Below are 16,368 nucleotides of genomic sequence, written 5' to 3' on the forward strand. Positions count from 1 at the left end.
TCATGTATTTTCTTTTAATCAGATTCAGCAATAATGTATTTTTATTGAACCATAATTGCAGCTTGGACTATCCCTCATTAACTGTCTGGGCTAATTGATTTATATCATCTCCTGTGCATAAAAGTTGTGTCATCAACAAAAATGATCATTTTTAGGGTATTTGAAATCTTACATATGTTATTTGTGTAAATTATAAGAAAATTCTGACCCAAGACAGACCCCTAAGGTACCCCACGTACAAAGTCTAATGTTTCTGATGTACCCGCCTCCCAATGTGACATATTATGATCTCTTAATTACAGTAAGTAGCTCTTGAACCATTCCATTAATGCAACCCTAATTCCAAATTAATCCAATTTCTCAATTAGAATTCCATGGTCAATTATATGAAAAGCCTTTTTGTGGTCAATGAAGAGTCCTATGGAATGCATCCTTTGATCTGCGGGGTCAGTGATAATTTCACATTGATTTGGTTAGTGCTAAAGCAGTGGAAATATTCTTCCTGAAACCGTGCTGCTATTAATGTTATATTTTGTTATGAACAGACCCAGTAAAATAGTTGCTCTACAATTTTTGATATCTGTAGTAGTATTGTGACAGGTCTATATTCATAAAAAAATATTTGTAAAATCACATCAATCCCCATTCTTATATAATGGTGCAACTTTAGCAATTTTCATTGTGTTAGAAAACATCCACGCCCCCTTTGCTTTATCATTAAAATGACTTACACTGACAAGAGCAGATCAGAGCATTTGATTGGCCATGAGTTTAGAGGAAGGAGGAGTTTGGTGGAATAAACAAAGTCCTTTCCCACCACTGTAGCCACATCTTGCTTTTGTTGAATAGCAAAAGTCAGTATTTCTGCCACGGTGTGCAGTGACTGACATTCCCAGGCTCCACAGGTAGTAACACATAAACATCCATATACCAAAAGAAAGTGACATAGGAGTTAGAATATCTCACGGCATTGTGTGTTCTGCGATGGCAAAGCTGGCTAATGTGAATTCCCTGAGTCCTGCCGAGTTGAGGATGCTGATAAGGCAGGAAGATCCCAGAATAAGAATCACAACTGGATTAACTAATGGTAAGAAACAATATGTCACCTGTGGGTTTGGAACTATGTGTAGATTATATGTGTTACCTTAAATAAATTAATTAATAAAATATCTTTTGTAAATGTTTCTTATATAATCTGAAGTACAGTAAATCAACCATCTAGCCCTGTAATACGTTTTTATTTTTTTACATGGAGTTTAAATGTGTATCACGTTTCAAGCTCAAGGTTGTTTCTGAATGTTTATAAGCATAAACATGCACTTACGACTTTGTTGGGGTTAGAAAAAAATGTTGCTGAAAAACTCTTAGTGGAGTCATGTAGCATAATAAGAGCTCTGTACTTGACAGTGTTAAAAAAATGTTCTCAAAAACTATTCATGAAGTGCCAAAGCGGTTATGGGCAAGTAGCTCCACAGTGCCCCAAAAAGTTTCAAAGATGCTGATGCAGGTGTGTAGAAATTTATAAATGTGTATCATGTTAACATTTACAAAAAAAGGTGTCACTTAACAACAAAACTTTTCTTAACGCGTTTTCCAGGTTACTGCTGCCTATTAACGAAAGCTTCTTCACTATATTCATGGTTCTGACTCTTGGGACAGTCCAACTCCAGATGCTCTTAGGGATCTAGGTGGTTCATGTGACACAAGCATGTCAGACATGTATTTTGGTGCCGAGCCAGTGAGATTTATAAAGCAGCTGAGACATTTTAAAATTAATTGTCTGACTAACAAGTAGCCAGTCTAGACTTTGTAATTGGTGTTATGTGGTTGTGCTTCCTGGTTTTTGTCAGGATTCATGCAGACACATTCTGAATGAGCTGAATTTGTCCGACAGCTTGTTTCGAAATTCCTTTGAACAGTAATCTAATATATGAGAAATAGAAGCATGTTTTAGTATCTATAGGTCATAATGCGTCATCAATCTTCTGACCCTGGTGATGTTTTTTAAATGATGCGTTTTGAAATGTGTATCTAGAGTCTAGAATAACACCCAGTTTTCTTACTCAACTATTCATTATAAGGGAGAGAGACTCATGATGACATCTCTCACTCTTTTTTTTGATTGTTATCTGTATCATGTAGATAACAGATTTGCATGATACAGTTACTCAGTGACTTAACAGGTCAACGATCTCCTGGTCTCAGTGAATTTGTCTGTTAACTGGTGATAACAAATAACTGACAAATATCAGTTATCACAAATATTTTTCTGTTACATTTGTCTGTTATCACAGATATTTGTGATAACACATATTTGATGTTATCACAAATTATGTTATGATGTACATCACCTTATAACATCAGTACTGTACATCATAAGTTTAGGTGAAGTACAACCAGATTTCATTTCAATGAAATTAATCGGGAGTGAACAGTGGTAGCGTTATGTAGCGTAGCGTAGTGGTAGCATATTGGACTTCTACATGAATGAGAAAAATAACATTCACTACTAGAATCATGACTTTTATTCATAGAGTAAAAAAATAAACTTGATGAATAGGATGCATTAAGTGTGTGTGTGTGTGTGTGTGTGTGTGTGTGTGTGCGTGCATGCGTGCGTGCGTGTGTGTGTGTGTGTGGCAGGGTATCAAAAGGCTTGTGTCGTCATCCTTCCCAATAATCTGGCCGATGACTATGAAGAGTTCTGTCACAAAAACCCCAATGCCATGCCTCTCCTTCATCGCAGTCAACCAGGAGAAACTTCATGTCTGCCTCTTGCTAAACATGTTGATATAAGGTAAAACACACAGCAAATGTAGTTTTTTAAATTATTTTCCAGTATAACAGAAAGTACATTAGGCTTGCAGTATTCAGGACGACATTCAGAAATACAGACACTTCCTGCCTTCAAGTTTGTCACAGACCCGCAGAAGAAACATACAGTATATCACCCGAGCAAAACTATCAAAGTTTGTTTTATCTACTGTAGGTCAGGGGTCAGCCACCCAAAATGTTCATAGAGCCATATTGGACCAAAAAGAAAAACTAAAATCAAATCTGTATGGAGCTACAAAAAAAATAAATGTTAAATGTTTTTTTTTCCCTGGAGTGCTTCCCAGAGAGAATGACATCACGTGACTACTCTGTTGTACCACATTTGGTGCTTTAAATTTAACTTCCATTACTATAATGTATTGTGTTTTATTGCATTGATGAACTCCTTAAATCTGCTCTGAAATACAACTTGCATGTCAACCATTGCTCCTTGTAAATATTCCCAGTGGAGTGTGTGATCTTGGAGGGGAGAGGCGCTCAGTGTGACCATGAAGGAGGAGTATTTTAAAATCTATCCTAGTTTTCAGAGGGACCCAGTGTTGAAGGCCAACACAGGAGAAATATAGTCTCTAGTACTGGTCCTTGTTAGTAGACAGGCATCAGCATTGTGGATAGTTGAAGTGATGTTTTAGGGGAGCCTGGAAAGTGAGTTACATGAGTCTAATGTGGATGTGATGAAAGCATGGATTTAATTTCCAAGAGTAGAAGTATAGAAACAAGTCCTCTGTCTTGAAGAGGTTCGACGGTCATTGCTAACCTTGACCAGTGCCATTTCCATACTATGATGTTCTCTAAAACCTGACTGGAAACTCTTAAATAAACTGTTGGATTTAACTGTAATTGGTGGATATGGGAATTAAACCAGGGAGTTCACGTACCCTGTTTTATAGTCTTATTTTTTACTGGAGCAATTGAATCTAAGATTTTTTGCAGAGTCTGCTGTATTGTTAACAAACTTATCAATTTGAGACTCATTAACTGAGTTAGAGAAATAACCTGCTGTGTAGTTTAGGTACGCGATTAAATTATGCATTCTTGGGATTTCTTCAAAAAATTTAGAAACAGCATGATCTGATAAATGTCTAGTATAAACATTTTTGGCAGGAAGGGAACCACACAATAGCCGAACATCAAAGGCTATCAGGCAGTGGTCAGAGAGGAGAGGGCCATACAGAAAGTCCCTGTATTTACCAGGCGGACAATACATTGTGACAATCAGCAAAGGCTGGAGTAGTTTGTGGGTTTGGTTTGGTAGGCTACGACTAAGACTTTCAAGTGAGTTAAAGTTCGTCTTAGATTTAGGGTTCAGTTGTAGACAGGAATTGAAAATAGCTGCAACTCCTCATCCTCAGCCTGAAACTCGAGGGATCCGATCATTTAGGTGACTAGGGGGGGTAGCTTTGTTTAGGGAAAAATACTCATACCCACTTAGCCAGGTTTCCGTTAAATAGTATTTCAGATTATCATATGGATTTATTCTATCATTGATTAAAACGTACCTTATGCTCAATTGGTACCAACTTATATGCCATGAGATCCTTGGTTGTGCCTTTATTCCACTCCAATATTTCTCTGAATTCAGTAATGTTGTAATGGGTTGTCAGTTCAATTTTTGTATTACTTAAATCTTATTTATTTCTTTATATGTCTGCAGGACTGATATTTCTCTGTACTCTGTGTATGATGAAGGTCGACCAGTGAAAACAATCTCCAATCTGAAGAGTTATCTCACTCAGACAAGGTAAGTTATCAGCACCAGAGCAGGCCACTGGTGTGTCTTGGTACTAACCAGGATTCCCTCTAAGCTGCGTCCCTGCACAATTGCGCATCACACGTTCTTTGCGTGTGTGAGTTGTGCATGAGTTCACGTGACTTGGAGGGAGGGGCGTGTGAGTGTAAAAGGTGAGTGCTGAGTGGGAGTTGAAAGGACTTCTGGACGGTTGCTTGTTAAGTCTGGATGCAAAAATTAAGCTCGCCAAAAGAAGTCCGTGGTTGTCATCCGTGCCTGCATTACATGACACCGGGGGTGTAACAGTATTAAATACAGTAATATCTAAATTTATATCTAATGTACCATACGATATGGTTCCCTGACGTTACACAGCCAATCATAGCATTTACGGTCCTGCATGTCTTCTTCTTTTCCTTTCGGCTTTTCCCTTCAGGGGTCGCCACAGCGAATCAGTTGCCTCCATCTGACCCTGTCGTATGCATCCTCTTCTCGAACACCAACTACTTTCATGTCCTCTTTCATTACATTCATAAACCTCCTCTTTGGTCTTCCTCTTGGCCTCCTGCTTGACAGTTCAAAACTCAGCATCCTTCTACCAATATATTCACTATCTCTCCTCTGGACATGTCCAAACCATCTCAGTCTTGCCACTCTGACTTTATCTCCAAAACCTCTAATATAATGCTGTTCCTTTGACTCATTCCTGATCCTATCGAACCTGGTCACTTCCAAAGAGAACCTCAGCATCTTCATATCTGCTACCTCCAGCTCTGTCTCCTGTCTTTTCCTCAGTGACACTGTCTCTAGACCAAACAACATCACTGGTCTCACCACAGTTTTGTACACCTTTCCTTTCAGTTTAGCTGAAACTCTTCTATCATGTATCACACCTCACACTTTTCTTCACCTGTTCCATCCTGACTGCACACGTTTATTCACCTATTTTCCACACTCTCCATTGCTCTGGACTGTTGACCCTAAGTACTTAAAATCCTCCACTTTCTTGATCTCTTCTCCCTGTAACCTCACTCTTCCACTTGGGTCCCTCTCATTCACACACATGTACTCTGTCTTACTGCGGCCAACCTTCATTCCTCTCCCTTCCATGACAAACCTCCACCTATCTAGGTTCTCCTCCACCTGTTCCCTGCTCTCACTGCAGATCACAATGTCATCTGCAAACATCATAGTCCATGGAGATTCCTGTGTGACCTCGTCTGTCATTCTGTCCACCACCTTAGCGAACAAGAAGAGGCTCAGAGCTGATCCCTGATGCAGTCCCACCTCCACCTTGAACTCCTCTGTCACACCTACAACACACCTCACCACTGTCTTACTGTCAAACATGTCCTGCACCGCTCTCACATACTTCTCTGCCACTCCACACTTCCTCATACAATAACACAGTTTCTGTCTGGGCACCCAGTCATAAGCTTTCTCTAGAACTACAAAAACACAGTGCAGCTCCGTCTGACCTTCTCTGTACTTCTCTATCAACATCCTCAAAGCAAATACTGCATCTGTAGTACTCTTTTTTGGCATGAAACCTTACTGCTGCTCACAAATGCTCACTTCTGCCCTTAGTCTATCTTCCACTACTCTTTCCCATAAATTCATTGTATGGCTCATCAGCTTTATTCCTCTGTAGTTGCCACAACTCTGCACATCTCCCTTGTTCTTAAAAATGGGCACCAGCACACTTCCTCTCCATTCCTCAGACATCTTCTCACAATCTAAGATCCTGTTGAACAACTCTACTGCCACCTCTCCTAGGCACTTCCAACCTCTACAGGTATATCATCAGGACCGACTGCCTTTCCACTCTTCATCCTCTTCAATGCCCTCCTCACTTCATCCTGACTAATCTTTGTTACTTCCTGGTCCACAGCAGTCACCTCTTCTAGTCTTTGTTCTCTCTCATTTTCCACGTACTATTTCCATCTTCCCATCACACTACTGGCACCTGTCAATAGGCTTCCATCCCTATCCTTGATCACTCTAACTTGCTGCATGTCCTTCCCATCTCTGTCTCTCTGTCTTGCCAACCTGTATAAATCAGTCTCTCCCTCCTTACTGTCCAACCTAGCATACTAGTCATCATAAGCCCCTTGTTTGGCCTTTGCTACCTCTACCTTCACCTTACACTGCATCTCCCTGTACTCCTGTCTACTCTCCTCAGTCCTCTCAGTTTTCCACTTCCTCTTAGCTAACCTCTTTCTCTGTATACACTCCTGTACCTCCTCAGTCCACCACCAAGTCTCCTTATCTACTTTCCTTCCAGATGACACACCAAGTACTCTCCTACCTGTCTCCCTGATCACATTAGCTGTAGTTGTCCAGTCATCTGGAAGCACCTCCTGACCACCCAGAGCCTGTCTTAACTCCTTCCTAAACGTCATGCAACACTCTTCATTTTTCAGCTTCCACCATTTCGTCTTCTGCTCTGCCTTTTCCCTCTTCGTCTTCCTCACTACCAGAGTCATCCTACACACCACCATCCTATTCTGTTTGGCTACACTCTCGCCTACCACTACTTTGCAGTCACTGATCTCCTTCAGATCACACTGTCTACACAAGATGTAGTCTACCTGTGTGCTCCTACCACCACTCTTATAGGTCACCCTATGTTCCTGCCTCTTCTGGAAGAAAGTATTCACTATAGCCATTTCCATCCTTTTTGCAAAGTCAACTACCATCTGTCCTTCTGCGTTCCTCTCCTGGATACCAAACCTGCCCATCACTTCCTCATCATCTCTGTTTCCTGCACCAACATGTCCATTGAAGTCTGCTCCAATGACAACTCTCTCACTTCTCAGTATGTTCTGCATTACTTCATCAAAGTCCAACCAGAATTTCTCCTTCTCGTTTGTTAAATAGATGCTGGAAAAACAAAATCCTCCTAAGTAGTTCGATTTTTCTCTTTTAAACTTTCTGTTGTGGTTATTTTAGTGTTACATGGTGTGAAACTCAATGAATAAGTCATACAGTTATTCCTGTATGCAGTACATACTGTATATATGCAATCCTTACTTTCTTTAGTCTATTTGAAGAGTCATCTTTTAGATTTAAAGGTCCCATATTATTCTTTTTTTCATCAACGTCATTCAGCTGCTAGATGTCCAGCTACATTGTATTTGACATGTCTTTCCCCAAACTGATCTGTCGTCCTCAATATGTTTGACTGAATATTGATTAAAATCATTTCATTTAAAATGAGCGTGCCTCTGAGCTATGACCTATTTCCCAACAATTGTCACTGACAGTGACAGATCACTAACAACACTGGACAGCTAAGCTAAAGCAGTCTAATGAAACGGGATGTTACCAAAGAGGTTAGACAAAATGTTGAGGCTTTTCCTTATATTCGTATAGCACTGATGAAGATGCTGAGGTTCTCTTTGGGAGTGACCAGGATGGATAGGATCAGGAATGTCTGTCAGCCTGTCCACCACCATAGCGAACAAGAAAAGGCTCAGAGCTGATCCCTGATGCAGTCCCACCTCCACCTTGAACTCCTCTGTCACACCTACAACACACCTCACCACTGTCTTACTGTCAAACATGTCCTGCACCGCTCTCACATACTTCTCTGCCACTCCACACTTCCTCATACAATAACACAGTTTCTGTCTGGGCACCCTGTCATAAGCTTTCTCTAGAACTACAAAAACACAGTGCAGCTCCGTCTGACCTTCTCTGTACTTCTCTATCAACATCCTCAAAGCAAATACTGCATCTGTAGTACTCTTTTTTGGCAGGAAACCATACTGCTGCTCACAAATGCTCACTTCTGCACTTAGTCTAGCTTCAACTACTCTTTTCCATAACTTCATTGTATGGCTCATCAGCTTTATTCCTCTGTAGTTGCCACAACTCTGCACATCTCCCTTGTTTTTAAAATTGGGAACCAGCACACATCTCCTCCATTCCTCCGGTATCATCTCACTATCTAAGATCCTGTTGAACAACCCAGTCACAAACTCTACTGCCACCTCTCCTGGACACGTCCAAACCTCCACTGGTATATCATCAGGACCGACTGCCTTTCCACTCTTCATCCTCTTCAATGCCCTCCTCACTTCATCCTGACTAATCTGTGCTATTTCCTGGTCCATAACAGTCACCTCTTCTAGTCTTTGTTCTCTCTCATTTTCCTCGTTCATCAACTCTTTAAAGTACTCTTTCCATCTTCTCATCACACTACTGGCACCTGTCAATATACTACCATCCCTATCCTTAATCACCCTAACCTGCTGCATGTCCTTCCTATCTCTGTCTCTCTATCTTGCCAACCTGTGTAGATCAGTCTCTCCCTCTTTACTGTCCAACCTAGCATACTAGTCATCATAAGCCCCTTGTTTGGCCTTTGCTACCTCTCCTTCACCTAACGCTGCATCTCCCTGTACTCCTGTCTACTCTCCTCAGTCCTGTCAGTGTCCCACTTTTTCATAGCTAACCTCTTTCTCTGTATACACTCCTGTACCTCCTCATTTGACCACCAAGTCTCCTTATTTACTTTCTTTCCAGATGACACACCAAGTACTCCCCCACCTGTCTCCCTGATCACATTAGCTGTAGTTGTCCAGTCATCTTGCAGCACTTCCTGACCACCCAGAGCCTGTCTTAACTCCTGCCTAAAAGTCATTCAGCACTTTACCTTTTTTAGCTTCCACCATTTCATCCTCTGCTCTGCCTCTGTCCTGTTTATCTTCCTCACCACCAGGGTCATCCTACACACCATCATCATATACTGTTTGGCTACACTTTTGCCTACCACTACTTTGCCGTCACTGATCTCCTTCAGATTACACCGTCTAAACAAGATGTAGTCTGCCTGTGTGCTCCTACCTCCCCTCTTATAGGTCACCCTATGTTCCTGCCTCTTCTGGAAGAAAGTATTCACTATAGCCATTTCCATCCTTTTTGCAAAATCAACTACCATCTGTCCTTCTGCGTTCCTCTCCTGGATACCAAACCTGCCCATCACCTCCTCATCACCTCTGTTTCCTGCACCAACATGTCCATTGAAGTCTGCACCAATAACAACTCTCTCACTTCTAGATATGCTCTGCATCACTTTGTCAAAGTCCAACCAGAATTTCTCCTTCTCCTCCAGCTCACACCCTACTTGTCGAGCATTGCTACCTTTCAATCTGGTCTCCTGGACACACCGTATGTCTACCTTCCTCCTCTGCATCATGTCAGCCAACTATTTACCTTTTCCTGTCATAGTTCCAACATTCAATGTCTTTACTCTCAGTCCTATACTCTTGGCTTTCCTCTTCTCTCTCTTCCTACGAACACACTTTCCTCCTGTCCTTCTTCGACCAACAGCAGTCCTGATGTTGTTGACCTACAGGGTCAACAACAACATCAGTGTTGTTGACCCTGTAGGTCAACAACACTGATGGCAGTCATTGTTAACCCGGGCCTCGACCGATCGGGTATGGAAATCATAGGTTTGATTCGCATGTTTGATTGGCAAAAGTTCTACGCCGGATGCCCTTCCTGACGCAACCTTTTGTATTTATCCAGGCTTGGGACTGGCACAATGAGACACTGGCTTGTGTTCTCTTGCGGCTACATTTTTTGACGGTCCGGCATGTGTGCCCTTCTATACGCGCCGTGCAGGTTAGCTAGCTAACAACTGGAAACGAATGGGCAGCGACACATCCACTCACCAAGCCAAAGTAAAAAAGAAATATGGTTCTTTTAAGATCGAATGGCTGTCAGAGAACATGTTTAGATGCAAATAGAGGAACAAGCTGTGAAACTGGGTGAGATTTTTTTCTTTCCGAGAAAGTCCAAAGCAAAAAGCTGATGAAGCCATTAACCTGGACAAAGTGTACAACCACGTGAAAAATAAGGTAAAATTTATGTCAGATTTGTGCACATTCTAATGACATTTGTTAAGTTTTTTTTATTTATGGAAATTAATCATTAAATGCTGTTACTACTGGATAATTTTGGGTAGTAGAAATTTTAATAAAAAAAGGAGTAATTCGATATTTTATAGGCAAGGAGTTACACCCATTTAAACTGTATGATCAGCAACAGCACAGGTCATCTCTCTAACTCATACCCAGACTGACTCTCACTTATTCTCTGCAAAATGACGATACCAAAAGCAAAATCGGAGGATACTAAAGACCAGATGGTCTCTATGAAAGAATTAAAGAGTGAGTTAAAGAGCAACTTTGATAAGTTAGGGAGTGACTTTGATAAAAAGTTGGAAGAAAAGCTCAAACCGGTGCTAGATGCCTTGGAAGAAATGAAGGACAAAATGAAGAAAATGCAGTAAGACATGGATGAAAGAGACCGAAAAATTGTTGTCTTGGAAGAGGGACAACAAAGAATGGATTATTTGGAACAAAGCATTCGTATAAATGATGTGATTATCACTGGAATCAAAATCAAGCCGACGAATTACAGAAATGCTATGGCTAGCGCTGACATCGAATCTCTGGAGCAACAAGTGAGTTCTCAACTGAGGGACCTGGAGATAACTATAGATCCGGACCAGATTGAGACATGTTACCCATTACCATCTGGAGGTAGGAGACCACCTGCAGTGCTGATAAAATTCAACAATCGTAAACACAAAAATTGCTCTTCTGAAACAAGGCTTCAACCTGAAAGGAAAAAATGTCTACATTAATGAGAATCTCACTAAAAAGAATGCTGATATCGCCAAAAAAGCTCAACAACTGAAGAAGAATGGACTGATCGACAACACCTAGACGAACAACTGCAGGATCTTCATCAAAACAAAGGGGCTTTCTCCGGACCAGATGAAAACAATGGTGATCAGGAGTGCAGAGGAGTTGGTGAAATATGAGCAATAAAGACGGACAAGAATTGTTACTACACCAAAGATCAGTACAACAGAGTCACTTCAATATTGGGAGCTCTACTAATTTTGGACACGTCAAGTATTTCACGGAACAGTCGAAAAATCTGCACCATTGATGTCAGAAACATGGACTAATGAACAAAAAAACAAACAAAACCAAAACAAACAAAAAACAACAACATTTATTTGTGATAACATGGGATAACATTAACTTAAGACTTTAAAGAGCATGTTGATATATTTTGTCAATATAATACCATGTGAAACTGTTCAAGTGTCTGTAACAAACTGGTTAATTCTTGTATCAACACTGTCTGCTGAAAGAGGTTAATATGATCATTATATTCTTGTGGAGAACACTGGCAAGGTCAACATCTAGTTTTGACTATCCATGATGTTAACAAACCTTGTGTTCCTAGGAAGAATGTAAACATGGTTATACTCTAGGGTAAAAGGCTAATGTCTGGAAGTGGATAAGGGTATGAACATCTGTCAGAATTCAATGTATGAGCTGGTTGAAGACTTTTAAAGTCTGAGTTTGTTGATTACATATTCTAATGACAGAGATGTTTTTGTTGATAATTTAGGGGACGGGAATCTTACAAGCCAATGGCTTCTTCCCGTCAACCCTTTTTTTTTCTTTTCGGATGTTGCGGATGATGTTTCAACACTGATGAAAGTGAAATATGTTGTAATAACATGTCTGGAAAGAAGAAAAATGAACTGAATAAATAAATAAATAAATAAATAAATAAATTGTGCAAAATTTGAATGTTTTCATGTGAACAAAGTGTTATGTATGGAAGGTGTACATGTGTCATTTCTTCCAGAACCTTAATCCAGGCCACAACTGAATCTCACTCACTTAATTTCAAGTGGGCCAAATTACTTGCCTTAAAAGTAAACTAATGAAATTTGTTACTGTAGTTTGATTATTTTAATAAGCCACGTATCTTTCTATGATCCAAGGTTTTGAACAAGTTTGATACTGGTCTGAGGCCGCAGCGCGCACATCTGATGTTGCTCACAGTGGTCCACAGTACACTCTGGAAGCTTGTGTGTTTGCCCAGACACAGGAAAAATTAGAAGGACCATTGGTACTAACATACAATCAATCAAGTTTTATTTATATAGCGCTTAATCATGGCAACAGACATTTCAAAGTGCTTTAACAGACAGAGAAACCCAACTGAACCCTCCAGAGCAAGCATAAGCGACAGTGGCTGAGAAAAACTCCCTTGATGAGGAAGAAACGCCGGCCAGTACCCAGACTCTTTTGGGCGGCCATCCGCCTTGACCGGTTGGGTGGAAAAGAAATCAAAGGAAGGTAAGAACAGGGAAAGAGAAAAAGAGACGGAGAGAGAGTGGCAGATAGGCCAGACAGAGTCAGTGTCAATATGGTTCAAGTTATGTTCCCCATTGCTAAAGTCAAGGCACAATTACAGCTGCGTGGATGACTGTATGGCGGCACGGAGGAAGAAAGGAAACAGGACCCCAGCCGATGGATAGATGAGGGGTGGTACTGGTGGGCTTGGAGGAGAAGGTCCACAGCACATGGATAGATGGGGGTGATACTGGTGGACTTGGAGGTGCAGGTCCATAGAGGAAGGTCCACAGTGGATGGGCGGAGGAGGGGTGGATCAGTATGGTGGCGCGGAGGGAAAAAAAGGAAGCCGGACCCCAGCAGATGATTAGGTTAGGGGGATACTGGTGGGATGAGAAAAGCAGGTCCATAGTGGATGAGTGGATGAGGGGTGAACCTGAGAAAAACCTGTGAGGACATAAAGCACAGAGACTCCAGGGAAGTTGAGTTAGTAGGGTGTGATTGGAGACTTGGAGAGTGAGATTGGAGAGGAGGAGGAGTAACATAGATGGTCAGAGAGAAGGAAGTGGAACCACCACTAGGCCAGTATGTTGAGAGCGTAATGCTCTAGATGGATTATATGGAACTAAATGTTCCTTCAGATAGGTCGGTGCCTGGCCATGAAGGGCTTTGTAAGTGAGGAGGAGTATTTTAAAATCTATCCTAGCTTTCACAGGAAGCCAGTGCAGAGAAGCCAACACAGGAGAAATATGGTCTCTGGTACTGGTCCTGGTCAGAACACGGCCAGCAGCATTCTGAATTAATTGAAGAGTCTTCTTTTGGGGCAGCCTGAAAAAAGTGCGTTACAGTAGTCAAGTATGGAAGTGATGAAAGCATGGATTAATTTCTCTGCATCATTCCGTTTTAAAGTATGCCTGATTTTAGCAACGTTTTGGAGATGGAAAAAGGCCATTGTAGAAACCTACTTAATGTGTGTGTTAAACGAGAGATCGTGATCAATTTCACACTGCAAATAATTCCTGAGGCTGCATTTGCTTTTAAATAACACAAAATACCACCAGCATTTCAGGTGCTTTCTTTGTTGTGTGTAATATTGTTGTCATTGTTTTCTTCTATTTGGGAAAGTTTCTTTCAGTATTTTCCATGCGTGCAGTGATATCATTAATTCAAATGTAATATCATTGATGTAAATATAAACTTCTCTTTATTGTACTTCCAGGAGTACATCAGAGCAGCAGGCAGAGTATCATGGCTCTTTGTCAGACATGGTGTGTTTCTATCTGGGGACCAGTTTTGGCCTTGAGGGCCGACTGAAGAGAGCTGGAGTTCCTGTCAGGAATGCAGAGCAGGGCAAAAAAGTCAGCATGTTCAGGGTATGGTACTCCTATCAATGTTACACATTTTATTATTGCTTGATGTAAACAAAACATCACATGGAATGGACTATTAAAGATCATGAACAAAACCTGAAGTGACTCCAAGAACTGATAAAGACATGTGCAATTACGCACGGCTATTGGGACTGAATGGACAGTTCAAAACAGCAATGTACCAGATAATATAAATGTGAAACTAATGTATGAATTTTGGTTGATAACATTGTGTTGATGTTGTTGATTGTGAGGACGGGACTTTTACAAACCAAATGGCTTCTACACACCAGCCCTTTATTTCTTCATCGGATGTTGTTGTTAATGTTGGAAATGTGATGAAGGTGAAGTCTGTTGTAATAACACGTCCGGAAAGAAAATAAATAAATATAAATAAATAAATAAAAAAGTAAATGATAATGATGATGGCGATGGCGATGATGATTATTATTATTATTATTATTATTAATAATATTATTATTAGATAGATAGATAGATAGATAGATAGATAGATAGATAGATAGATAGATAGATAGATAGATAGATAGATAGATAGATAGATACTTTATAAATCCCGGAGGAAATTGTATATATCCACTGCTCAGGCATTACATAACGAATAATACTGAATAAACACCATCGATGTTTTTGTGATCAAAAACATTGATTTGAATCTCAGTTTTGAGACTGTTCTGTAAATAATTTTAAAATAAACAATAAATATAGCAACTTCTGATCAATCCCTATCAATTTCAACCTAAAATAATGTAGCGATTTAGGCCCCATCCCTTTTTGGTGAAACTACATCCTCTTCTGGTTTAACACCCACCCATTCCGAGTACAGAAACACCAGGAGAAAAAGAAACACTGACATCACAGGACATACCCCAAGACATACACTACACTAACAGACACATGCAGCAGTAACATGACTTAAATACTAAATTATAACTAAAATATAAACACTATAAAATTAAAAAATAAACAGTATAAAATAAAAAAAATATAACTGTATTAAATTAAAATATAAACAGTATAAAATTAAATTTAATTAAATCCATTATTATTATTATTATTATTATTATTATTATTATCATCATTATTATTAATAAGTCTGTGGTGACTCGATTTATTTGACAAACATTATAGGTTTAGAATGATATAAGATTGATAAAATTATATAAGCTTTTGTTTCAGAAAAATGCATTTACTTTCCAAGGCTTGCTGTTCAGTATGACTTTATTAAACAATTGGATGAGATTTGTTTAGGAATTTTATGTCACTGGAAGAAGTGATGTTTGTATCACAAATTGCAATTTGTCTTTATTTTTAGCAGAATGAACACCGAGATTTTTAGCACATTTATTCCTGAAAAATTAAGTCAACAAATTGTTACACTAAAAGTAGTTATTTATTAAATGGTTATTGTTGCTGTTCAGTTTATTGATTGACTGGCGTCTTGTTTGAATTGCAGTTTATATTACACGAATGTCAGATATCATATATGGCAGTTATAGTTTCTAGAAACATCTTAATGGGCCTCTGTAATCATTTGGATGGCACATTGTTTGTGTTTACCATAGTACCTCTACAATACTGTAAAGATTGCATTTGTGTGCTCAGTCTGCAGTCCCGTGTTTTCCTGTTGGAGTGTTCAGCTGCCCTCTATTGGTTAGTATGCGTCCTATTCCAGCTGGGATGTTGAATGCAGCAGTAGAAGTCGCTCACCTCAGCCCGTCTGCACATGGAGCACCTGTTCACATCGGAGACCCAGGTACACACACATACACACACCCTCATGATTTCCACGGGATTGTTATTAACAAGTATGCAGCAAAGTGTAAATGTTGTTTGTGCAGCTCTCCTTGGCATACAGGACCTGTCCAGACCTGACTACGGGGATCCAGTAGAGATGCAGCCTGGTGATGTCCCAGTGTTCTGGGCCTGTGGAATTACTGCTACAGAAGCATTGCTAACCAGCAGTGAGCAAGATGATTCTATATTTAAACAGCATAATTTCTTCATGGGGGCAGCACAGTGACGCAGTGTGTAGCGCTGTTGCCACACAGCAAGGCGGTTCTGGGTTCGCGTCCCGCTCTGTGCGGCGTTTGCATGTTCTCCCTGGGTTCTCTCTGGATTTGCCGGCTTCCTCCCGTCTCTAAAAACATACACTTCAGGTTAAATTGCCCGTAGTGTGTGAGTGTGAGCGTGCATGGTTGTCTGTCTGTGTCGCTCCGCGCTGCACCGACATCGC

At 40.3% G+C, this 16,368-nt stretch overlaps 1 protein-coding gene across 1 annotated transcript in view; it reads left to right on the top strand.

Moving 5' to 3' along the window:
* Positions 1-994: 994 nt before the first annotated feature.
* The window catches only part of dglucy (D-glutamate cyclase), a 31,734-nt gene continuing 16,360 nt past the window's right edge, over positions 995-16,368 (top strand). The window contains exons 1-6 of the mRNA XM_068339233.1: positions 995-1,087; positions 2,644-2,797; positions 4,490-4,576; positions 13,964-14,117; positions 15,738-15,888; positions 15,974-16,096. Of these exons, the coding sequence (XP_068195334.1) occupies positions 1,033-1,087; positions 2,644-2,797; positions 4,490-4,576; positions 13,964-14,117; positions 15,738-15,888; positions 15,974-16,096 (724 nt within the window). The 5' untranslated portion in view covers positions 995-1,032. The remainder of the gene's footprint in view (positions 1,088-2,643; positions 2,798-4,489; positions 4,577-13,963; positions 14,118-15,737; positions 15,889-15,973; positions 16,097-16,368) is intronic.

Source organism: Antennarius striatus, chromosome 17 (genome assembly GCF_040054535.1).
Source record: "Antennarius striatus isolate MH-2024 chromosome 17, ASM4005453v1, whole genome shotgun sequence".
Lineage (NCBI taxonomy): Eukaryota > Metazoa > Chordata > Actinopteri > Lophiiformes > Antennariidae > Antennarius > Antennarius striatus.